General features: G+C 37.2%; 1 protein-coding gene across 19 annotated transcripts in view; it reads left to right on the top strand.

The window, feature by feature from the left end:
* DMD (dystrophin) overlaps positions 1–27,069 on the top strand; it is a 2,109,452-nt gene that overhangs the window by 2,010,344 nt on the left and 72,039 nt on the right. For all 19 annotated transcript variants that reach the window (XM_012756891.3, XM_012756894.3, XM_012756895.3 and 16 more), the window contains 3 exons: positions 7,739–7,940; positions 10,452–10,537; positions 12,714–12,871. In XM_012756891.3, the coding sequence (XP_012612345.1) occupies positions 7,739–7,940; positions 10,452–10,537; positions 12,714–12,871 (446 nt within the window). The remainder of the gene's footprint in view (positions 1–7,738; positions 7,941–10,451; positions 10,538–12,713; positions 12,872–27,069) is intronic.

The raw sequence follows: 27,069 nt of genomic DNA, 5'->3' as shown, positions 1-27,069 counted from the left end.
TATACCATGTATTATTTTTTCATATAGGTTAGAGGCCATGTCTCTGTTACTTCTGAGTTAAAAACATTTTGAGAGCATAGCCAAACTAATTTTCTCAGTTGATACGGTTTAACAGATTTTGGTGCCCCAGAGAGAGAGGTCCTGTAACAAGATCTGTCCATCTCCTAGGGGAGATACTGTAGTCGCATTTAAAATGTGTCCAATACCCATGAGTTGCACACTAGAGGAAGCATGGTTGGCCCTCAGTTGTGATGCTGAAGCTATTTAAGAGTACCTCACAGGTTCCATTCTCCAGTTATCAGTCTAGGCAACTTACCAACTTTATCCTTCCTCCTGGAGTTGGACACCCTTGAAATGCTCTTCTTGCACTAAGAGGTCTATTTTCATCAGTTTATCTTTTCTCATTCAAAGCAAATTCTACCTGGCCATATATTCCTAGCCCAGCCCCCAATTCTTCCAAGTTCTTTTATTTCAAGGGGTCCAGTGCTCTTTGACTCACCAGACATGTTGTTGCCATTGAGAACTAACATCTTTAATACAACTAGGAAATAAATTCGAGATACAAAAATGTTGTCTTCCAAGCTAAAATCATGCGAATGGTAGTTACTTCCAAATAGAATTTGGTTTGAGTATGCTGCAGAAATTTCTGTAACTATTGACATCAAATTTCTGGCTTTTCAATCTAAGCAAAGTAGGCCCACCAAATTAAATTAAAAAATTTCTCAATCATCCAAGTGTCTCAATTGTCCCTCTTCCCACTGACAGCTTTTCACACAAAGTAATCGAGCAAATTGCTATTTTTTTTTTTTTTTTGAGACAGAGTCTCGCTTTGTTGGCCAGGCTAGAGTGAGTGCCGTGGCGTCAGCCTAGCTCACAGCAACCTCAAACTCCTGGGCTCAAGCAATCCTGCTGCCTCAGCCTCCCGAGTAGCTGGGACTACAGGCATTTGCCACCATGCCCGGCTAATTTTTTGTATATATATTTTTAGTTGGCCAATTAATTTCTTTCTATTTATAGTAGAGACGGGGTCTCGCTCTTGCTCAGGCTGGTTTCGAACTCCTGACCTCGAGCAATCCGCCCGCCTCGGCCTCCCAGAGAGCTAGGATTACAGGCGTGAGCCACCGCGCCCGGCCAAATTGCTATTTTTTATACATAATATTATGACAGATGAGGCATATAGCTCATAAACCTTGTACCACATACCCAATACCTTTTTAAAAATCTTTATCATTGCAATTAATGGCCGCACAATGTTCATTCAAGTTGTTATCAATCATTGTTCTCCAGATTTGGCTGGCTTAAGATTCCCATAGGGTACTTTCCAACACAGATACTTAATAGCAGTTATATCCTGTGAAATAAGAATCCAAAGATATATTAATTAATATTAACAAAAAGCCACAGTAACATTGTTTGATGGAGTCCTGGTCCTAGTTAGAATGCTCATCTCTTCTTCCAGTGTGTTCCACTCACTTCCTGACTCTTTCATGGAGGAGAAGGTTTTAACAGAGTTCTTCAACCCAAGGAGCATCTGAGTCTAAGCTAAGGGAGCGTATTATTCTCTTATTTTAAGCTTCTCCCTAGACACCAACATTATGTTGGATTTTCCCTTGGTGGCTTCTTTCCCTTTAGAAACAATCTCACCTCTTTCCTTTATCATTCATTTTAATCCAAACCCCCACCCCCAGGCACAAAGTACAGACAGTCCCCAATTTATGAAGGTTCAACCTATGAGTTTTTGACTTTACAGTGATGCAAAAGTGATACTCATTCAGTACAACCATATTTCTTTTTTTTTTTTTTGAGACAAAGTCTTACTCTGTTGGCCAGGCTAGAGTGCCGTGGCGTCAGCCTAGCTCACAGCAACCTCAAACTCCTGGGCTCAAGCAATCCTGCCTCAGCCTCTTGAGTAGCTGGGACTACCGGCATGTGCCACCATGCCTGGCTAATTTTTTCTATATTTTTATTTGGCCAATTAATTTCTTTTCTATTTATAGTAGAGACGGGGGTCTCGCTCTTACTCAGGCTGGTTTTGAACTCCTGACCTTGAGCAATCCTCCCGCCTCGGCCTCCTAGAGTGCTAGGATTACAGGCGTGAGCTACCACACCCAGCCCAACCATATTTCTAAATTTGAATTTTGATCTTTTCCCGGATCAATGATATGTAGTCTTATCCTCTGTCAAGATGCTAGACAGTGGTAGTGAGCCACAGCTGCCAGTCAGCCACGCGATCACAAGAGTGAACAACCATAATCTACAGTGTTCTGTGTTGCCAGATGATTTTGCCCAACTGTAGACTAATGTACATGTTCTGAGCACATTTAAGGTAGGCTAGACTAGACTATGATGTTCAGTAAGTTAAGTGTAATTAAATGTGTTTTTGACTTATGATATTTTCAACTTACTATGGGTTTATTGAGACTGTCATAAATCGAGGAACATCTGTATGTCCCTTGGGTTCAACCACTGGCTAGTCCATTTTTAGCTGGCAGCAAGAAAAGACATGCCAGGGCTTCCCCTTTAGTCAATTCCCAATACTAATGGATCAGATTGGATCAGTACAGAGAACTGGGGTTATCCTGTCCGCTAGGCAACAAAACATTTGTGATAGCCCCAATTAGGCAAGGTACAGGGAAGGAGTAATCCATTTCATTGATCCTTGTGGAATTCTTGCACTTAAGTTCCAACTAATAGCCATAGTATTTTGTTTTGGAATATTATCGGCCTTTGAGATTCTAATTGTAGCCCCAGTCAAGGGACTACTAGGTCTGGCAGTGAAAAAGAAAATTGTGGTGAAGTAGGGAATGCCTGTAAGTTCCCCACTTGAATTATCTTTTTAATTGTAATTGGTCTCACAGGTGTAGCCCATTCATCAAAAGTGATAGTTGCTCAGGGTTTTTGGTTGGAACTCCACCTGCAGGCCAGAGAGGGTGAAGCTCATCTGAAGATTTCTGAACTTTAGCTTTTGCTAATACAACCAAAGAATTGAATTTTTAGCAGCCCTGACATCAGTTTGCAGTTGTCTTTTAATCCATTTTGTTAGCTCTTTGGGTTCAAGTTCTACCACTTCCAGGTTCCTTTAGAAAGTTGTATCTTCAGCAAACATATTAAAAGCCTGTGCTACTTTAAACCGAGGATAGCTTGGCAACCAGCATCTACAGTTCATTTTCACCTCTTTTATGTGAATCATCTTTCTTCTTTCTAAATAATGTCTTAGTCATGTGTTTAGCTAATAATGAGTTGGGGGTCCTCTGAACAATCTCACTACTGACACTGACTGCACTGATGGTGACAGTTAAACCAAGTTCAGTTGCTAAAGAGGACTTGCAGGACCCAAATGACAATGTTTACAAATCTACAGTTCATTGCAGGAAAAGGATAAAATATACCAACAACATTAAAACCAGGATATGTGTCATAGCCACAGGCTGGCCTAACAGTATAGGGTCCAGAGAGGCCAGGTTCTAGGTCTAATTGTCCTCTCTCTGCAAGGACCACACCAAGATGCATTGTGTCTCTTGAATTGAGCCACTGATATGAAGACAAAACACCACAGAAACCAGGGAGCACAAATTAGAGTTTCAGCCAAGGTTTCTTATATCCTGCTGGTATTCTTGGCATATTCTTCCTATGTAGCCAGCCCCAAACGCAGTTGGCCTCTGCATGTCTCACCAAGACCAGGTAAAAATAGTCAGTGTTATTATTAGCAATAAATAATGGTGATAACCTGTAACCCATGCTATACATTAACACATGCCACTTTTTTTCATTGCTTTGACCAGGGCTCTGTATTATGTAGATATTTTAGCAAATTATCTCATGCTAACTCCAGACCCTTTGGAATTAACTCTCACTGCACAAATGACTACATCAATGCACATTGACTTTCTTGCTGTGCAGATTTGCTTGGAAGGTCTTTCAACCTTAAGTGTAAGCTGTCTGTAGAATGGTATGAATTCCACAATAGTCTCCTCTCCTCACAAGCACCTTCTGCTGCCTGGACAAGAAAAGTCAGCAGACACACAGCAGTTCTTCCACCATTACCCCCTCCTTTCTCTGTCTGTGCTAATTAGGTTACAGAATTATTTATGTATCAACATAGAATATCTGGGTTGACCCATAGCATGAGCTTATGGTTATATGAATAGCATGAGACTTTTTTTCACAGCTAACAGACTTTTTGGTGCTTTTCATTTCTCCCGTTACTGTCATTAGTATGCAATGTAGAATGGTTTTACTTTTCTGTAAAGTCAGTAAGGACACCTTCTGCCACCTACCTTTCTGCCTTTCAATGTATACCTCCATGATAAATCAGGAAACCTAGGTGTCCTGCTATAACACCCAGAGCAAGTCTCCACATCTCTGGTGTCAGTTCCCCCGACTAAAAAGTGATTATAAAGGTGCTTTCTAGCTCTAAAAGTCTATTATTCTGTAAAAAAATAAAATCTATCTCAGCTCCGCATTTGTAGCATACATAGAAGGGAATATAATTTGCATTTGAACCTAGAAGGTTGAAAGTATGATTAGGTGTTAGGAACTATTAGTGAGATCCTTGTGCTTAAATCCCCCCACCCCCGTCATTGTTTGCTTTTTATGCACATCTAGGAGGATCCTGGAGAGCCAGTCATTTTTGTCTTGTTCCCACCCTCTCTCACCCCCACAACCCTCATGCACGAGGGGCACCACCAAATGGTCCCTATTCTTCAATGGCTTCAAAGTCTATAGCATCCTCTACTGTAAAAATATTTTTGAAAGAGAGGGTATATTAGAATACTTGGTCTTTTATACAGCTTTAAAAATATATCTGCTAGTGAATATGCTAAAGATACATATTTTTTCAAATGGAAATTCCTAGCTTGAGGAAAAAGGATAGTTTCACAAAACTGTGTTTGCTGGTTGCTTATTGAAACTTCTAGAAATAGCTAATCATTATGTTTAATGTTTCATCAAAAAATCTCGGTGTATTCGAGATGCTCATTTTGAAAAGCTTTATGCCTGTGTGGCAATTAAATTGTCCCTATTGATTTTCTCACCTCTTTTCGGGCCCATAGCATGGGCTGTGTGTACCTAAATAGAAGTCTTTTAAAAATTGTTCCATGAAAGTGGTGTTCTGTTTGATATGTGTGTTTTGGGAAATGTGTTCCTCAATCTTCCATGATGGATTGTTCTGTGTTTAACTACATCCGATTTTAGCAGAAGCACACTGCATGGTATATCTCTTCTGTGTCATCATTTTCTGCTCCTATAATTTCAGAGCTATTGCTTTGCCCCCCTCTGCAGCTATTTATACTCCAAATTTTGTGTTCTATGTGTTACCCATTCACCTGTACAGAGATAAGTACAGACCCAATAACATGAAATTCATGCAATTTTGCTTTGTTTGTTTCCATCATATGGGTAAGTTAGACTCCTAATACAAAAGTGAGTCTAAAAATTCTCACTTGTTAGTTCTTATATCCTTGAATTAGAAGTGAAATATTTGTAATGTTTAACGTATAGTAACAAAAAAGAAAACAATAGAAAAAACTTCAAACCACCCATGGCTTCCTTCAATATATAAAGAAACATGTTGGGAATATTGGTTTTTGGAAGAAATCCATTCCTCCTCTCTTGCAATAATGGGACTGGTGTGCTGTGTTTCTAAGTGTTCTCACTACCTGCACTTGAAAATGTGCTGTCTGAGGAAGTGAAACACACAGGAGAGAGAGAATGAAAATTTGAGTCTTTTGTCCCTGGACCTCTCTCCAGCCTCCCATGCAGTCCCTATTCAGCCTTGTCCTCTTCATGTCCTCGTGGGTGCTTGCATTGTTCTTTTTTTGTTTTTTACTCTTTTTTCCACCTGACTCCTTCTCAAATCAATCTCCCAGGTTATGTTCTTTTCTGCTACTTTAGACAAAGTCTTGGCTTCGATGAAAAGAGATCATTTCTCTATCTTTAGAGTAATTCAAAGCAAAAAGAAAGGGGCCTTCCCTTTCATAAAAGGAGTACTAGTCCAGGACATTTTAGGGAAACTGGTACATGGGAACACAGAGCTTTACTCACTGGGATGAAAGACAAAAAAAATCCAAAAAACAAAAAAACAACAAAAAAAAAAACCCTTCCGTTCCTACCACCAGGTCTCCTTCATGCTTCTAAGGAAATTCTGGAGTTTTCTGTTTTCCTTTTTTAAAAGAGAAAAACATGTGCTACATAGGTCTTAGCCACTATTTTTGTTTTTATCTTAATATTTAATTAGAAGTAGCTACAAATAACTAGTAAAATACACTAAAGCCTTAAATTTGCATTTCTTTATTGCTGGGAAAGCTGTTTACCGACTAGGATGACCTGTATTTATCTGAAGCTGCATTTATAATTGCATTGCCCTTTCCCCCTTGATGTGTGAGAGATTTACTTAATTAGCATTGATTCCTTGTCTCAAAGGACTGAGAATTCTGACCAGAGCTTAGGTGTAAAAGATGGTATAAAAGCAATGTTATTGCTTTTCTAATTTGGCTAATGAATCGGCTTTATAGAAAAGCATCTTTCCATGACACTTGGTAATAGAGCTTGGGATTTGCTGATGTTGGACGAGGTTGAAGTTTCATTTTTGTTAAATTTTTGTCTTTCAGCATATGCTTAAATATCACCTCAGATAAAGGGAATTTTCCTCCCTTAGACTTATAAAGTTATTTTTTTTCTTTGTCTTTTTTTTTTCTTAACAAAGGAAACAGATGAATAAAGTTCTTAGAGGACTTGAAAAGTATACCATAAAATACAATTTGAAGGTGCAAGGGGAAATAAATGAGCCTCGGGTCTAAAAACTGGATAGAGTATGCATTTATTTTAGTTTGACTATAGACAAATTTTAGTGAAGTTGATGATTTTTTCACCTAATGTGAAGGTAGCAGAGAGACTCAGAGGTGACTGATATTGCAAGGAGAAAAATGCTTAATGATTATAAATGCATAGCTAGAAATAGAGTTTACACAAGCCTAACCATACAGATTAATCTAACTGACCTTCTCTAATACCAATATAAGAAAGTATTGTCAGAATCTCTAAAACAGTTTTTTTCTTATGCAGGTGGAATGGACTCTGTTCATGTAGATCAAGATAGGTCCCCTTAACTCTCAAATATTTCCCAGTAGTTCAGGGATGGTAATTGTCTTTTTGCTCACATCTTTACCCGATGGCAGTGAGATTTGAGAACAGCCTCAGATCCTGAATGCTGGACAGACTCATCAACTTGGAGCTAAGGGATGAAAACAAAACACCTTTCTTTTTTTTTTTTGGAGACACAGTCTTGCTTTGTTGCCCAGGCTAGAGTGAGTGCCGGGGCGTTAGCCTAGCTCACAACAATCTCAAACTCCTGGGCTCAAGCAATCCTGCTGCCTCAGCCTCCCAAGTAGCTGGGACTACAGGCATGCAGCACCATGCCTGGCTAATTTTTTCTATATATATTAGTTGACCAATTAATTTCTTTCTATTTATAGTAGAGACGGGTCTCGCTCTTGCCCAGGCTGGTTTTGAACTCCTGACCTTGAGCTATCCGCCCACCTCGGCCTCCCAGAGTGCTAGGATTACAGGCGTGAACCACTGAGCCAGGCCCAAAACACCTTTCAAAGAGGGGAGGGTTTGGGTTTGGTGTTTACTAGAGTGCACGAGACAACTCCAACCGGGATTCTCAAAGCAAAAGGAAAGAGAGTGAAAGAAGGATTTTACCCTTTAAATCATTTGTGATTTTGTGTGGTTTTTGCAGTGGATCTCTTGAGCCTGTCAGCTGCATGCGATGCCTTGGACCAGCACAACCTCAAGCAAAATGACCAGCCCATGGATATCCTGCAGATCATTAATTGTTTGACCACTATTTATGATCGCCTGGAGCAAGAGCACAACAATTTGGTCAACGTCCCTCTCTGCGTGGATATGTGTCTCAACTGGCTGCTGAATGTTTATGATACGTATGTATGGCAAGTTTTTTTTTGGGGGGGGGCTTTGTCACAGGAGGCTTAGCTTACAGAATGATGACAGTGTAATTAGCATTACAACAGGGCCTCAGAAGCTGTGGACCTAATGCTATCCCTGTGACAAATTATTTCTGCATTTATATGACTTGAAAAATATTTTGATAAGCTAAAATGTAAGAGCCAGAAAATAGATTGCTCTCAGATTAGAAAACAAACAAAACCCTGAGACACTCATTTTTCAAATAGTAGAATGAGTCAACATGTTGCCATTGGTTCTTTCCCTTTCTCGCTCATGTATTTTGGAATTCGTCCATGTACTTCATGGGTGGTTCCCTCTCACTGGCAGGAATGGATGCCTTTCTAGAGATGCTGGCACACCTGTCACCCGATCAGAATTGTCTTAGCTGATACTTAAGAGAATTTTACAAAAAGATTATGAATTGATAAACCAAACAAAATGAAAACAAGCCCTTAATGCAGCAAACTCAGATGCTAAAGCTGAGAAAGTTTTTGTTTTGTCTTGATTTGGGTTTTAATAAGGTTTTATGAAGTTTCAGTTTGGCACCTCCATTCATCACTCTCTTACAGAGCAATTGTTTATTTCTTTTGGATTGCACACAAGAGCTACCCCCAGTTCTAATTTTTTGTGTTGAGCTTAATGAAGACAATTGAGGAAAGTAGCAGAAAGAATTGGTTTTGATTTTGACTGAATTCTTCTTAGACCTCAAAATTATTACATGCCTCATTTCACACACATCAAGAACATATTCTCATTTGGAAATCTGGGAAGATTGTCTGAAAGGAGTTGTATATCAACTATTTTGCCTTTTGCCTTTGTTGTAGACCTCTACCATCTTCATTAAAATGTATACCTTTTTTTCTTTGTTATTTCGAGAAGGTATTGCTTTTTAAATTTCAAGATCACCAGGTTATTGAATTTGTGATAACTACCTACCAAGTCCTTAAACATGTTAGATTTTAATTATGAATTATATTTATATTTGTTTTGATAGGGGTTTGTATTCACATTTTGCCTCAAATATATTTTGGCTGTTTTCCTTGGAGATGATGTATGAATGGATTCTGAATATATAACTTCTACCCACCTAAAAATTATGTAGGGATAGTGGTAACACCTTGAAGACCTGAATTACTGTATAAAATTTATTTGTTAAACTTTTATTTGACTTTTCTTGAGATGGAAAAATATAAAAACATCTTCCAATGATAAGAGTTTTGTTAATGCATTAGGGTCCAGGATTCCTCTTTGACTAAGGGATTTAATAAATTGTATTAATAATGGTTGAAAGTTGAGCCTATTGTTTACCAAAAATAACCATGATTGGGACCATGACTTTGTGATTTGGAAGTACTAGATGGAAAAATTATTCTAAAATCTTTTTTTAACCATTATCTAGTTGGTTTCCATAATAAAACAAGAAACTGAAAAATTATTGAAAGACATTTTCTACAAAATGGAAAACTTTTTATTTTTTCCTATGGATAAAATAAGCTTGTTAATAATGTTGTTATGTGAAATACTTTATTTCAGCTTTCTATATGTAGAGTGAAAGCATATCTATATTAAAACATTGATATAGCAATAGTTACTTATAAATTTCTCTTTTTTTAGAGCATATATTTGAATGTTCTCTAATAGACTGTGTCATATTTTTCTTATGGAGATAAAAGTTTATATTTTGTATTATGTGTCATGTGGCCTGAAGAGATTAATTTTCTTCTCAGTAAGGGGCAATATGATGAAAATCTGAAAGAGAGCAGAATAGTTAGTTACTATTTTTTTGGCTTCAGTAACCAAAGCAGGTAATTTGCTTCAGTAACCAAAATAGCTTAGCGCATAGTAGTAATTCTTCTATTTACTGACTTAAATCAAGGTGGCTCTCCATAGAGGAATAGGAGATATTTTTCCTGTTTTATATACAGTTACTCTTACAGTTCAACTAAGGGCTTGTAAGAGTTGAAAACTTGGTAAACATTCATTAGTCGAGTTAGTCAAATTTCTGTTGCATTCTAGGTTCTTTTCCTTTTATTTTTTTAAATTTTTTTGAGACGGGATCTCCCTCTGTCACCCCAGGCTAGAGTGTAGTGACATCATCATAACTCATTGCAACCTCAAATTCCTGGGCTCAAGTGATTCTCCCACCTCAGTCTACCAAGTAGATGGGACTACAGATACACGCCACCATGCCTGGCTAATTTTTCTATTTTCTTGTAGAAACGGAGTCTCTCTCTTGCTCAGACTGATCTCAAACTCCTGGGCTTAAGCGATCCACCCCCCTTGGCCTCCCAAAGTGCTAGGATTACAGGTGTGAGCCACTGAGCCCGGCCTAGGTTCTTAACATTAATAAAACAACGGTCCATAGAATTCCCATATCCAGGGCTTTATTCTTTTTTTTTTCTTTTCAGGACTTTATTCTTAACTAGAAGTGTTTATTCTCTAGGAAAGTGTCAGTAACTGTTTTCTGGTTTGATTCTTCATCATAGGGGACGAACAGGAAGGATCCGTGTCCTGTCTTTTAAAACTGGCATCATTTCTCTGTGTAAAGCACATTTGGAAGACAAGTACAGATGTAAGTCATGTATACTAACTCTTGTATTGTTTTATTAATGTTGCCTAATTACGCCAGTTCTAGATGGGAAATGACATACTATTCTTATTTGACAGCAGGTTCCTCATGTAAGATGTAGAGTTGCTTTTAGAGTGTCATAAAATTTGGTTTGTGCCATTTCCTGTCAAACATTAAATTGCAGGTATTTAAATAGAGAATGGGGATTAACTTCTCCAGTCCGAGTATTATTTTACATTACATTGATTATGTCTGAATAAAACACATGTTCCTAGGGGATAGGGGATAAAGTCTGATTTCCTAACCCCTTTCTATAAGTCAGAAAAATAAATGTGATGGTTTAATCCCTGCACTTGCCTAGTCTTTGGATTCTTATTTAAAGAATACTATCTGGCATTCGTGTTCAACAAACATTGTTTATTTTATAATCATCTTACTGCAAGTTGTACTGACACATCCAATTCCATGACGTGACTAACATTTTATTATTTGAGAGATGGATAGCTTGCCATTTCTTAGAGGGCAAATATACACCAACCTTAGAATTTCTTTTTGATTAGCCATTGAGTTCTTCTGCTTAAAAATTATAAATCCAAATTAAAAGCAAATGCTAGAGGAGTGATGGTTTAGATGACCAAGTGGCCATATGTTCTCATTATGAAGGACTGTACTTGGTTTTCCCCTTGAAATGCTTGTAAGAAATTTTTTCAGTAGGAATGTTAAACAAACCTAGCCTATTTTGTCTCATCTCTTTTCCCCTAAGGCCTAGCCATACATGTAAGGAGATGTGTGTGCTGAGATTAAGGACAGGCAGGAGACAAAAGAGATTGAATTCCTCCAAAGCTGCTCTGTGTCCTCCTGTTCAATTCTCCTCCAGGAGTAAGCCACAAAATACACAAGCCATTTTAGCTCTTACTTTTATGTAGTTTCCACTGGAGTTTTCTCATCCTAAGAAAAACAACTGAACAGCTTTTGTTAATTATTTTAAAATCTATTTTGGATAAGACAGGATATTTCTGTGTGCTTTCCTCCTTTAAATATTGTAGTTACTTATTATAGCTTAGTTTTTAATCTAATCTTATCAATAGCATAGTACTAGCACATTGTAAATACTAAATTGAATCATCAAGGGAGCTTCGAGCCTGTGTTTCAAATAGCTACTAAGAGGGAAAATGTTTTTTGGTTGGTGAAACAAAAATAACTAACTTCAAAGTGATATGTTTGAAAATAATTCATAACTTTGAAAATACACGTCTATGTATCAGAGGGATGGTGAAAGTCTGTGCATGGGATCTCAATTTCATGAGTGCCGTCTTAGACATCTAGTTAAAATGTTTAATTTCCTAGAGTTTAAAGTGTGTTTATGGCTACAAAAAGCTTTCTTGGATTTACTTGTTTTGGGTGACTTCTAGGTGAATATAAGGTATGATTAAAATGATTTTATTTTTGAGAACAAAATGTACATTGCAATCATTGGATGCGTTCATTCTGTCAGCCACATATATTGGGCACCTGCTACCCACTGGCACTGGGTACTGCTATTCTATTGTAGATGCTTCTGGCCCACAGTTGACCAAGATGTGTTCCCTGCCCTCAAGGGAATATCAGTCTCCTGCCAAAAAGACAGATACATGTTAAATTAATGACAGTGTGACATGAGATGAGCTAATTTCAAACATGCACAGAATCCTGCGGGAACACATACATGATGGACTAGAAGCTCAATGATCTTATGACTCCATAAAGAAGTCCAAATTGTGGTATATTCTTGAATCTCTGATGAACAAAGGGGATGATGCTTTGGGCCAGTTATATGTCTCTAAATGCTAAAACGTTTATTTTATGATAGTGGTTACATCCTATATATACACAATATTTCCCAAGGAATTATGTTCTGGCTTAGGAAAAATTCAGGTGTCAAGGGTACATGTAAATTTGCATCTCTTGCAAGACTGTAGTTTATGTAAAAGCTGTCACATTTCGTATACACACAGTGATGATTAACTTTGTCTATAAAGATAATAAATATCCAGATTAGCACAAATCAGAAGTAACCTCTCTCTGTGGAAACACTGGCTACTCTTGAGAATTGGATGGTGGTTGAGTCAGACGTTAGGTTCTGCTAGCTTCTTCCTGGTGCTGTGTTTTGATTGTTGCAATTTTCTTCTTCCTTTTGTAGACCTTTTCAAGCAAGTGGCAAGTTCAACAGGATTTTGTGACCAGCGCAGGCTGGGCCTTCTTCTGCATGATTCTATTCAAATCCCAAGACAGTTGGGTGAAGTTGCATCCTTTGGGGGCAGTAACATTGAGCCGAGCGTCAGGAGCTGCTTCCAATTTGTAAGTTATTCACCTTTTAAGTAACATATTTATTCTTTTGTATTTCAGAACTGAATAAAAAAAAAAACCTACAGAGCATCAGTTTCTCACATTAGCTCTTCTGTAGGCAGTAGGTATGGGATTTGGGATATTTGGAATCTCTGTAAGAAGCAGCTTCTGGGACTCTGGCTTTTGGGAGAGAAGACAGTGCAGAGGATAAAAAAGAAATCTCCATCTGCAGCAGGGCCCGCCTGGTTATTAAGGTGCTGGGAAAGAAGGGAGTCTGTAGTGGTTCAGTGAGGGAGGAAATAAATCTCCAGCCACAGAAATCCTTTGTAAAAAAAAAAAAAAAAATGACCTTTGTAGGTTTTGTAGGTTAGTCTCTTAGTTTTCCCCCCAATTCTATCATTATAGTCTCCTTTTCAATGGCTGTTGGTAAATCATGAACACAGCTATCATATTTTTTTAAAAAAATTATTCCAAGGCCCCTATGGTGTCCCCCATAGTGTTACAATAAGATCAGAGGTTTGTACTCTCTGCTAATGTCCGTCACTAGTGGAGCTTACTCTACCATGCTTGTCCATTCTCTTTCTTATCTGGTCCCATTGCTTTTTCTCTATCCTACCTTTGCCACACTATAATCAGTGCCCCAGAAACGCTGTCTTCTTCCCAAATGCCTGAGTGCTCCACTGATAGACATTTAGGTAATTTCTATTTTTGATAAGGTAAGTAATGCTACAATGAACATCTTCATGCATTGGCTTTTTTCTTTGAAGTTTTTTCCTTAGGATACTCAGGAGTGTTGTTGCTAGGCAAAAGAATATAAACATTATTGTGCCTTTTGATACATATTACCCAGATAACTTATCTTCAAAAGTTGTTTCTAACTGTAATGCCACCAGCACTGAGGGAGTAAGATATTTGCAGTAACAAGTTATTCATAGAGTTTTATGTTTGTTTGTTTTTTTCCTAAATGCTAACAGCTATTTTTTTTTTGTATAAGGTTTCTCAATCCATTCTAATTCCATTAACAATGGCTGAGATTTATAAAATGGAACTAGCTGTAGAATTAACTGGGCTAGAGCTGAAGTCTTTGACCACAGACTAAGATGAAATTGCAAAAAGTTTCCTAGGCAGAATGCTGTGACTATTTATATTTAATAGGTATTTAAAGCAGTTTGAATATTTATTTAATAGTTAATTGGACAAATTGAATGCACACATAATAGACCCACTTATGTGGATCAATATATACTATTTGGATTATTTTGCCAAAGTTATGGCAAATTAGCTGTAAACATAAAATAGATGTGGAAAAATAAAGGCATTTTCCATCACATACCTAAACCATCCACAATTTGAGTAGACTACCATTATCTAGATTTTTTTACGCATTGCTGTATTTATTAATATTTCTACTCCAGAGTATAGACACAAGTAGCTTTTATACAATGAATATTAATGGCCACAAGTAATCTAGATTCATTTTGTTTTGTTCAAGTCTAATTATAAAACAACTTGCAATGACATCAGTTTTTTCCCATCGTTTTCCCTTTAGTCAAGTTTCAATGACTTTTTGAGTTCTAATTGTGAAACACACTCATATTCATATATACATATATAAACACATATGTGTGTGTATTGTGACTTGGGTTGATGGTAAGAGTCAGAACACAAACCTGTTGATGGGCTTCTTTATTCAGTTATAGTCCTTGCTGCAGAGCATACTGGGCTGTGTTCAGGGCTGGCTGGAGGCTTTGCATCCTCATGCCCCCGAGTACTGACTCATCGGGCAGCCACCACCACCCTCACTGCAGCCTCTGGCCCTCTTGGATTTGGTTGTCAGGGTAAGGGGCTGCTGAACAGAAGCTCTGCTTACCCTGATGCTGCCCGCTCATCAGGAGACCAGTCTACCCCACCTCTGCTTGTTGCATCCTTTTACTGGCTACTCCCTCTTCTTCAGGAATATCTCAGGTTACTTCCCTGTCTCTGTAATTGCAACACTCTCAGCGTCAAAACTTTGAACTCGATCCATCCTTGCATATTTATTGAACGCCTCCTGGCTGGCTAGCCAGTCTCCAAGCTCTTTGAAACATATTTTGTGAGAATGGGGGGTAATCAGTCAACCTATGAACACTAATAATAGGTGGCTTTTCATTTTCTCTCTACTATTCTGTATTTGCAGAATTTTCTTATTTGAACATTTATAACCAGAAAAAAATTGCCAGGCATGGTGGTGTGCACCTGTAGTCTCAGCTACTCAGGAGTCCGAGGCAGAAGGATCACATGAGGCCAGAAGTTCAAGGCCAGCCTGAGCAATATAACAAGACCCTGTCTCTAAAAAAAAAAAAAAATGATAATAATAATTTTAGAAAAGGAAAAAAATCAGTAAAGTATTACTTTTTGTTTCCTTTAAAAATTTTATAATGCTGAGAGAATATACCTTTTTTTTTTTTCCGGGAAAGAAACAGTTTTTCTTTGGTTCCTTTTCATTGCTATTCTTACGCTGTTTCCAGCCCTTCTCATCACATGCACAGATTATTACACTAGCTTCCTAGCAAGCCTCCACTCCACACCCTGGCCCCTTTCATGTGTCTTATTGCCCTCATACAACTTGTAGTAAAAAGTATTCACGGTATGACACCATCCTTAAAAATGATCAGTTTCTTTCCATTGTCCACTGAATAAACCCTAATTTCTCTAACTCTCAGATCTTTCCTAATGTGGCTGCATAACTGCCCATAGTTTGTTTTCAATACCATGAAACAGTTTCTCCTACCATTTGTGCTATCATAAATAATATTGTTACTGTTGCAACTAACAAAACTTTACCTTTGTTCACATGAATTCTCACTTAATCCTCACCAATACTTTGAGGATAGAATGGACAGGCTTTGGGTTTGTTTTGATTGTTGTTTACGTGAATGAACAGTTTATCTGTCCCCTTAAAGTCCCTCAGCTGGTGGAAGAGTTTGGTTCTTAGTTCTCTAAGCCCACCCCACATTTACCACCTCATCCCCAAATATGTAGTTTCTGATACTTCTGCTTTCCAGCCTCCCAAAGTGAAAACACCAGACAGTTCTCCTGGATCCTGAGTAGAATAAGAGAAGCCATAACAAAACAATAGACATAGGAGAGACAACAAGAGTTGGGGGGAAGAGGAATGAGTTTGATGTATTGGCAAATTCGATGTTTCTAGTAGGATATCTTGTGCATATTTTGTATGTATGGCGCCAGATGAGGCTTACATTACTTAGATTTGGAGAGTTTATCAACTTGGAGTAATTTGCAATCAGGCTGAGTGGATCCATTGTATATTCCTACTTCAGAATACATGTCCTGGCCTTGGCATACTTTTCCTCAGGCAGGTGCTCTGAAGGTCACCTTGCTGTTCGCTGTGCAACGTGCATACAAGTACAATGTTTGCTGTAGGGAAAGATAACAGGAGTGAAAATGCCCTCTGCCCTTTGTTTGAAGTATAAAACCTTAGGAATGGGGCAGGGCTGGCTCCTTCAGCAAGCTTGTGCTCAAAGGCTGCTATTTCTACCAGCCTACCATAATAAAGTACTTGTTTCTCCTACAAATGCATTCCTTACATCGCAGGTTTTATTTCCTTTGTTTTCTTGTCACCAACTGCAAAACTTACTTTTTTTCAAGTTAGTGCAGTTAGAAAGGTACTGAATCTTTTGAGCCAGACAAGGGCCCGATAGTGGCGAAAAAAGAGGTGCGTTTTCATGTGCCACACTCCTTAAAGGTTTCTTAAAGGTTTCCTCAGACTTCCCACTAACTACTTAAAAACAGAAAAAGAAATCTCTCAACAGGTCTAAATAAAAATTTTTGTATATTTAAAAATCAATATAAGTCCTTCAAGGAATTATCCATTAAGCCAGGAAATTAAGTCATATCTGTGGATATTAAAAAGGAATATTCACTATAAATTTACAGCTTTGATAGTAGTATCTTGGCTTATACTAAATGAGGCAACCAGCTATGTTTCCACATTAGTACCATAGTGCAGTCAACACATTTACTGAGAAAATGACTCTCTTGGTAGTGGTAGAAGTAAAATTTTGCAACTGGTTGGTTCTAGAAATATAGCTTCAATTAATGCATTGTCAGGTTGTTCCTCTTTCATATTTCATGGAAACAGCCCTGTTGAGAGAATAGATTGATCTTTGTGACCTTAGTAAGGCCAAGCCTGCACTGGTGAATGAGTCAGTCACACAGACTGCCCAAAGGAACCTTGTGGATTGTCCACATCTCTCCTTTTGCAGATGAGAAAACTGAGGCCCAGAGAAGTAGAATGAATATATTCTACATCATACAGTTAGATCATGTCATGGCTTCTTTAGATACTAGACGGAACTAATGAAGTGTTTATGTGTTAATGTGACCTCTTATATGAATTTTAGAATATAATACAATGACATAGATAAATGAATACCCAACCCCAACACACGTGTGCATGCGTATGCATGTACACACAAACACACACACACCTTTATTTAAAATATTCTATTCCTGGGCCGGGCGCTGTGGCTCACGCCTGTAATCCTAGCTCTTGGGAGGCCGAGGCGGGCGGATTGCTCAAGGTCAGGAGTTCAAAACCAGCCTGAGCAAGAGCGAGACCCCGTCTCTACTATAAATAGAAAGAAATTAATTGGCCAACTGATATATATATAAAAAAAATTAGCCGGGCATGGTGGCGCATGCCTGTAGTCCCAGCTACTCGGGAGGCTGAGGCAGAAGGATCACTCAAGCCCAGGAGTTTGAGGTTGCTGTGAGCTAGGCTGACGCCACGGCACTCACTCTAGCCTGGACAACAAAGTGAGACTCTGTCTCAAAAAAAAAAAATAAATAAAATAAAATAAAATAAAATATTCTATTCCTAATGCAGGTGTCTAATCTATCTTCAAATAAAACCAAGTAACACTTTTAGGAGTAAAAACTTCATACCATCATGTGCCAAATAATGACGTTTTGGTCAACTACAGACCATATATACAACAGAGATTTAAAAACAGATGACAATGGAACTAAAAAATCCCTATCACCTTTTGACATTGTAGCTGTTATAACATCCCAGTGCAATGCGTTACTCACATGTTGTGATGCTGGTGCAAACAAACCTACCACATTGCTGGCCGTTTAAACAGTAAAATAAATAAATAAAAGTTTTTAAAAACAGAAAAAAGGTTATAGAATGACGACATAAAAGAAAAAAATATTTTTATACTGCTATACAATGTGTTTTAAGCTAAGTGCTATTACAAAAGAGTCAAAAAGTTAAAAAAAATTAAAATTTTTATAAAGCAAAAAAGTTATAGTAGGCAAAGGTTAATTTGTTTTTGAAGAAACAATTTTTTAAATAAAGTCTACACTAATGTCTCAGGCCTCCACATTCACTCACCACTGACTTACCCACAGAAATTTCCAGACCTGCAAGCTCCATTCAGGTATACAGGTGTACCATTTTTTATCCTTTAGATGATAATTTTACTGTGCCTCTTCTATCTTTAGATACGTTTAGATGCACGAAATATTTACCACTGTGTTACATATGCCTACAGTATTCAATACGGTAACCTGCTATACAGGAATAATAGGCTATACGATATAGCTAGACATATAGTAGGCTATATCATCTAGGTCTCTGTAAGTATACTCTATGATTTTCACACAAATGACAAAATTGCCTAACAATGCATTTCTCAGAACATATGCTCATCATTAATCGATGTATAACTTTACTTTTAAGTGATTCCAGGAAAAAGTCATGTATCTGCAAATGTCATTTGGCAGTGAGTACCCTGAGATGTGCCCCCCCCCACCATTATAGCCTACGTAGTATTTTCTTTTAAAAAAATTAATTCTTACTAAATGTACACATAAATGTTGATCAGTTAATACCAATTTGATGGCGAGTAAAAAAAAATTGTCAATTCAAAATAAAATTTTTTGAAAATTTAAAAGAAATTCCGTTTCCTTGATACATGATAGAGGTACATATTTTCAGGGTACATGTGATAATTTAATACATTCATATAATGTGTAAAGATCAAATTGGGGTAATTGGGATATGCATCATCTTAAATGTTTGTCTTTTCTTTGTGCCAGAAACATTTCAATTATTCCCTTCTAGCTATTTTGAAATGTACAATAGACTATTGTAAACTATAGTCACCCTACTGATCTATCAAATACTAGTTCTTATTTCTGCTGTCAAATTGTATATTTGTGCCCATTAATCAACCACTCTTCATTTTCCCTCCCTTTTACCCCCTTCCAAGCCTCTGGTGACCACCAGTCTATTTTCTATCTTCATGAGATCCACTTTTTTAACTCCCACATGAGTGAGAACATATGATATTTGTCTTTCTGTGTTTGGCTTATTTCACTTAAAATAAAGACCTCCAGCTTCATTCATGTTGCTGCAAATGACAGGATTTCATTTTTTATGGCTGAATCATATTCCATTGTATATGTGCACCACATTTTCTTTATCCATTTATCTGTTGATGAGCACTTAGGTTGATTCCATATTTTAGCTATTGTGACTAGTGCTGCAATAAACATGGGAGGGAAGATATCTCTTCAGTATATTGATTTCGTTTCATTTGGGTATATACCCAGTAGTGGAACTGTTGGATCATATGGTAGTTGTATTTTTAATCTTTTGAGAAAATACCATACTGTTTTCCATAGGGGTTGCACTAATTTACATTCCCACCAATAGTATAGAAGGCATTCCCCTTTTTCCATATCCTCACCAGCATCTGTTTTTTTTTTTTATAAAAACCATTTTAACAGGGGTGAGATGTTATCTCATTGTGGTTTTGATTTCATAATATTTTTTCTATAAACACTTTAAGGACTTCATTGTTTAGAAAGAATCAAGTATACCAACTTCGTATTAAGTATGCTTCACCTATATGAGCTAGGCTGTCAAAAGCTGTTTATTTTATATCTTTTTTGTCTCCTGTTGTATTTATGCATTCAAAATGAATAAGTTGCTTTTTAATCTGTCTTCTGAATTTTTCTACTCATATAACAAAAATTAATATCTATGTACAGTTGCTATAATAATATAAAATGATATGGAAATGAGAATAAATTACCTCAACTGTTAAAAACAAGTATATATAAATTATCTAATGTATCTCATATATGTATATGTGTGTATATACATATACATGTATATAAAATAAAGCATTCCAGAGTATCTGTAGTAGTGAGTGGCAGAGTGACTAAGTGCATAGGCTCTGAAAAGCCAGAATGCCTGGGTCCAAATCTCAGTTCTGCTGTTTGCTAGATGTGTAACTATGGGCACATTTCTTAACCTTTCTGGCCCCTAACCTCTTGGAGATGGTTTTGAGCACTTAAGAGCTGTGGTGGACACATAGCAGGTGTCCACTGAGTGTTAGTGTGATTATATAAAGTGTATTGTAACATGAGAATATCCTGCCAAGATTAACAATTCTCCTTTTATCTATAACCAAACATCTGTGCATTAGATTTTAGAGACTCTTGAGATTCTGTTTCTCTGCAAATATTAAAATACCATGCCAGGAGACTTTTTAACTGGTTAAACAGCATTCCCCAGGCCAATTGATTACATTTTATATTTCCCATCCTTAAAGTAACTCCTAAAAATCCTGCTTTCCTTAGGTTTCCTTGGGCTTTCTGTTTAGTTCTTGAACTATGGGCCCTTTGGTTCCATAAGCACTTTTTTTACATCCCTTTTGGACTGATAGATACTCACTGGTAACTAAGTAGTTTGTAAAAGTTACTATGATTTGCTGCCATGGGAAGCAGAGAGATAGTACCAACCCCCTATTGGGTCTGCTCATGGGCTGTTAATTGAACTTCCTGCAATTTTCATGGAAGACCCTTTATCTGCTTATCAGCATTATCTTAAGTTGACTATTGGTTTTCAATTACTGCTATTTTTTAAGTTACATTGGGTTTAGCTTCATAATTATCTGTTTAATTTGTTGTGATTTGTTGGGTTAACTTCTCAAGGTGGAGTAATGGGTATTTGCTTCACTAGGTATTTTGAGAATAGGTTTGTGTTGTACTTGAAACCATACATTTACTGCTAAGGAAAAGGGTATGTCTTTCTGTTTTCCCTCTCCAACCTTCTAAAGTACCATTGTATTGTTCCAAACAAATCTACTTTCCTTCCTTCCTTTCTCTCTCTCTCTCTCCCCAACCTCCCAGAAAAATTGAGGTAGAGGGATAGCGGTGCTAATAAAAAAAAATCATTTTTTTGAGAGGCATCATTTTAGTTGGAAGAATATTCTGGATTCCCTTTTATCAGTTCACCATTAATTCTAATTCACAATGAAACTTACAAAAAAAAAATCATGGAAACAAGGAAACATGAGTTCAACATTTCCCATTTTCACTTTCTCTCATGATTGTCATTGGATTGTAAATGAGATTTTTTTTTTATGGGAACTTCTTTCTATAAAAAAAATTAAGATAAAAGGAAGTGCAAAATGTCCTCCTGGGGTACCTTTATTTGTTTATCCGAAGTCCTTAGCATGTCTTGATCCCCTGATCTAACAGCGAGGGTGTTCTGTTTTATTTTGTTTCATTTTTGTTTTTTGATTTAGTATTTGATAAAATATTTTGAAATTTTTCTATGTTACGTCTTTTTTTAAGCTACACTTTATTTGCATGCAGTAAAATTACTCTGGTGTTCAGTTCTATGAGTTTAGACAAACATGTATAGTTGTGTCACCACCACCACAATCAAGACACAGAACATTTCTATCACCCCTAAAATTCCCTCATGCATCTTTGTCATCCGCTCAGTCCCAATCTCTTGAAACCATAGGTCTGCTTTCTGTTCCTATACTTTTGCCTTTTCCTGAACTGGATTTTATAACAAATGATTGTAGGAGGCAATAGTGGAAGAGTTCACTTTATATCTTGTACTTTTGCATAATGGGTCCTGATCCATACCTGAGAAACAACATTCCATGATATCCATAGGACAGATATATGTGCTTTACCATGTATATGTGAAACTCTTCTGTTAAGTAAGAACTCTGTAGCATAAATTAATACTATTGAATATACTTAGGGATTTGCATAGATTTAAAATCATGCTTATGTTCCCTGGGGCCATGGTGTTAATTGGTTTATTAAGTCAGGTGGAGTGGAGAGCCTGAGGTCAGGATAGTTGTCCTTGAACATGTAAATGAAGCATGGATAATCACCACGTGTTATTGTTTGGGCTGATTTTTATCTGTAATGGGTGATTCAGAATCCTAATTAATATTTAGAGCAGTGACTGTTGGCCTCCTACCTGCACATTATCTTCAGAACTTAAAATACTTGATTTCTACCCAAGACACTAGTAATGGGAAGGCTTTTACTTCTTCTCTCACAAAGAGAACTCTTGTCCTCTCAGTCCTTACTTCAAAGAAGAAAAAATTCTATAATATGTGGGAACTCTTAAACTCATTTTCATGGCTAGAGATTTGCATGATTTGCATTTAGGATTCTTAGAAAAGCACATCTAGGCAGAGTGGATGAGGGAATGCTTTAGGAATGATGAAGAGGACAGGGAGGAAATCAGTTTTGTGTTAGGTTTGTGTTTTTAGGGAAAATGAATCCTGAGGGGCTTTTCACATTTATTACTATTGACATTAATACCGTTCCCCCTCCCTTTTCACAGTTATTAAAGTCACTTGTACCCATGCTTCCTGCTTTTCTCCCTGTGAAGAGTGACTTGGGAGAAACGATCATTTCCAACCAGTGTTTTATTTTGGAAACATTTTAAGCATAAAAGAAAGTTGAAAGAATAGTATAAGAAACACCCAAATATCCTCTACATTTGTACATCCCATGGTTAGTTTTTTGCCCTGTTGACCTTTCCCACCCTCCCTGCTCTCTCCGTGGATGTGTGTGTGTGTGTGTGTGTGTGTGTGTGTGTGTACACACACAAACACATTTTTCTCCCTTTACCATTTAAAAGTAAAGGGATATTACAACATAAACTGGTAAACACTGACTACACACCTTTTCCTTAAAAGACATTCTGCTACATAACTACAATGCTATCGTCATACAAATTTACCATCGATTTGGTGATACCACATAACATGCAGCCCCCACTGAAATTTCCCAAGGCCCCAGAATGTTCCTTTTAGCTGGCTGTTTTCTTCCAGGATCCTATTGAGGTTGTCATATCGTCATGTTTCTATAATTTCATTTAATTTTGAACAGTTTCCTAGCATTTTTTTTTCTTTCATAACATTAACATTTTTGAAGAGTCCAGGCCACTTCTCTTGAAGAATGGCCCATATTCTCGATTTTTCTGATGGTTTCCATATGATTAGATTCAAGTTAAAATGTTTTAGCCAGAAGATGATGGAGGTGCTACTCTTGTCTACTGCATCTCATCTGGAGGGACAAAATAGCACTTTGTTCTTATTGGTTATACTAAGAACATTAAGATCGTGTCTGCCAGATGTTTCCATTGTAAAAGTTCCCCTTTCCTTTTGTAATTAGAAAGTAATTTTGTGATATTTTGAGACCTTGTGAATATCTCATTCTTTAACAACCTTTTACCCTATAGTATGAGCATCCAATGATGATCCTTGTCTAATATAATTATTATATTGGTGATTGCATAACAGTGATTTTCTAATCCTGCTGTTCTTTTTGCATGAGTTAATTCATTTTCTTCTGTAAAGAAGAGCTCTCACCTCTCCTCCCTCTTTTCTTGAGTATCACTGTGGGCATCAAAGGTGATTTTGAATATATAAAGAATGATACTTCTCTTGACTGAACTGCCTTTGGATACCTTTTTTTTTTGGAGACAGAATCTCACTTTGTTGCCCAGGCTAGAGTGAGTGCTGTGGCGTCAGCCTAGCTCACAGCAACCTCAAACTCCTGAGCTCAAGCGATCCTCCTGCCTCAGGCTCCCTAGTACCTGGGACTACAGGCATGCGCCACCATGCTCGGCTGATTTTTTCTATATATATTTTTAGTTGGTCAATTAATTTATTTCTGTTTTTAGTAGAGACAAGGTCTTGCTCTTGCTCAGGCTGGTTTTGAACTCCTGACCTTGAGCAATCCACCCGCCTCGGCCTCCCGGAGTGCTAGGATTACAGGCGTGAGCCACCTCGCCCGGCCTGGATACCATTTTTGCCATGATATTGTTGAAAATGACAGTTTATAGGATTGAAAGTCCTTTCTTTCTATAACAATGTAAACATATGTTTAATAAATACATTTTCATATTAACCAGCTCTTTTGTGGGAACAAGAAGTTGATGTAACCAAAACACACAATGTGAATTATGTGCTGATGAGGATTGAGAAGTTCATAGGTTTTCCTGTTTCTTTTTTCCTTCTTGCTACTTCAGTATATGTTGACCTGCAACTGTCAGTCCATGTAGCACATATGTGCCATAGCGTCTGATGGTACAAAGGACATGTAATGCTGAAGAGAAAGGAGAAAGGAGGTAATAGAGGAGATATAAGTATGCATTTGTCACAGTGTTTGGGGGTATTTACTTGTACCTTCACATGGTTCTCAGTAGATCGGCATAGAATTCAGTTCAAGATTTAGTACCTGGGCATTGTCCTATGTAGTCCTTGCTTACCTAGATATCAGAGACTCTAGCACTCTCAAACAAATTAAAGATTCAGAAGATTCAAAAGATTTCAGAGATCAGCCGCATGTTCCCATAGGAAATCACTTTTGTCCTACCTTTTAAAGACTACTTTAAGCATACATATTTTAATATTAAAATAATAGATAATCTTGAGCTGTTTCCTTGATCTCTTTGGGCATTTTCTCATCTGTAATATAAAGTTAAAACAGGTTATCTCAAGAGTTACTTATCCCCAAGTTTCTTTGATTATATGCTAAATGTTATAAAGTCAGAAAGGGAAATGGATTACTGTACTTATTTCAAAGCTTGGCCATCATTAGCAAAGTCTTACCTGATCTTCTGGGTATCAACTCTTGTAACAGAGCTATAAGATATGGAAAATAGTCTTGTACGTACTGTGTGGCATTTCACGTGAGACCAATAGTTCTCTAAATAGAAGTAGCATACACTAAGAGCAAGATGTGAAAAAACATTTTGTGCAACCTCATATAAATGATCCCTTGTGCCACTACACTATAGTTTCCTCAATAACTCAAAGCTAAAACATAAGTATCTTGTGTCTAAGAGGATCAAAATGTCACCTTCCTTCTGTTTTATTTGTTACATGCAGGTTTTGTAGAGTTTTATAGAGATTTTTTTATCACTCATTTGATTTTCATAAAAATTGGGATTGTTTGGAGGGAGAGTCATTAATATTCTTTACAACTTGTTCTTATTCCTCCTTTTATGTTCGTTGCTAGTGCAGACTTCTCTCTTATGTAAAATATTCCACTGATGCCCTTGGTAGATTTAGAGGTTGTTAAAGAAATTGTAATAATAGCTCAGGGAACAGTCGGGAACTGCTTGTCCTATACCGTCTGACCCTGACTAGCCATTCTCCTTGTAGTTTTAAATCTTTGTGTACAGACTGTAATTCACAAAACAGTTTTGATCAATTTAAATCCAGCAAATCTTTCCAAATACTAGGGCTTTTTACAATCACGGTCAGAAAACTTGAGTTGTCGGCTCTTAATGCCATTACCTATTAACAATGGCAGCAATATTGAAATGGTTATTTGGATTTATGAAGGGAACATTTTACTAGTGAAAATAGCAAATGAAAATGGCCAGGAAGGAGAGATTAACCTTTTTAAAAGATCTGTGGTTTTCCCCCAGTGTTTTCCATACATTTGCCTTTTTCTGTCAATAAGAATGTTTAGAAATTCTATTCATTGATATGTATGTATTCAATGTTTGTATAGTTATTATTTTTTCCTCTAAATGGTCATGAACTCTACTAAATAAAATTAAAACATACACTCACACACACATACACACATGCAAATATGTGCACACACACACACTTGAATCACTCTTGTACTAGCTGACCTGCCTTGCCTTGCTTGGGATAATTATTTGCCATGATTAAATACATAAATTTCTGCTACCATTTATCCTTGAATACATTTCCTAGAGTTTCCTGTTTGAGTACCAACTTGATTTCAAATCTGGGTCTACAATTTTAGCATGTTTCCTTGTGTCTTCTAGTTTGGGGATTTTTATTTGTTAGTCCTTTTTGTTTTCTCTATCCACAATATATGAACCAGTGTGGTATTTCTCTTCAAATCAGCAGGTGAACATGCCTATCATAGCTTCCCAGCTTCTGTGTTATAGAGGATAGTTGCCTCCTTTTTGGGTGCACCACAAGGCTCTCAGGGAAGTGTGGTGTTTAGTGAATAGTGATGAACCATTGTTGCTTTCTTAGTTTTGACAAATGAACCATGTGATTATGTAAGATGTTAACAAAGGGGAGGGTTTCTTAACCTTGGCACTACTGACACTTTGGCTCAGATAATTCTAATTCTTTGTTGTTGAGGGATGTCCTGTGTATTGCAGGATTTTTAATAAGATCCTGGCCTCTATCCACTAAATGCTAGTAGAACTCCCCTGCCCCCTGCCCAGTTGCGATAGCCAAAAATTTCTCCCGTGAAAGTTGCAGATTCCAGGATGAAATCATTTTTTGTCAGACCCAAACAAACAAGGGCCGAAAGAGCAGGAATGGAGGAGGATTCATGCTTACATGTCTGAGATAAAGACTGTCCCAAGGACTTCCTAAAATAACCCCACAAGAAATTTTTTCTTTAGGACCACAACAATTCAGATAAGATGTTCTTGAAAGAATACCTGCCATGAGATGTTCTCGAAAGAACTGCTCCACCAATAAACTGACATCAATCCTAACTTTGAGTCTCCAAAACTAATGAACTCTGTTTCCCAGCAGCTCATGTAAGCTTCTTCTTTTGCCAATAAAAGTTTCCCTTTACCTTCCCCTCTTTAGATTCATATGTGGCTTGCCATAGCTATGCATCTTAGGTTATAATCCTCATTTCTAATTCCTGAATAAATTCAACATATTTGGAAGATTTTTGTTCTCTGATGTTTTTTGGTTAACATTCCAAATATTGTCAAATATCCTCTAAGGAATAGCATTGTCCCTGGTTGAGAATCACTGACCTGGAGCATGGCTACCTACTTGTGAGGTTCCTTTCAAGGTCCCCAGTGTGAATTTTGTATATTCCTATATTTTAAGTCAGATCATTCTAAA

This window comes from Microcebus murinus, chromosome X (genome assembly GCF_040939455.1).
Source record: "Microcebus murinus isolate Inina chromosome X, M.murinus_Inina_mat1.0, whole genome shotgun sequence".
Taxonomy (NCBI): Eukaryota; Metazoa; Chordata; class Mammalia; order Primates; family Cheirogaleidae; genus Microcebus; species Microcebus murinus.
This window is presented reverse-complemented; position numbering and strand designations above follow the sequence as displayed.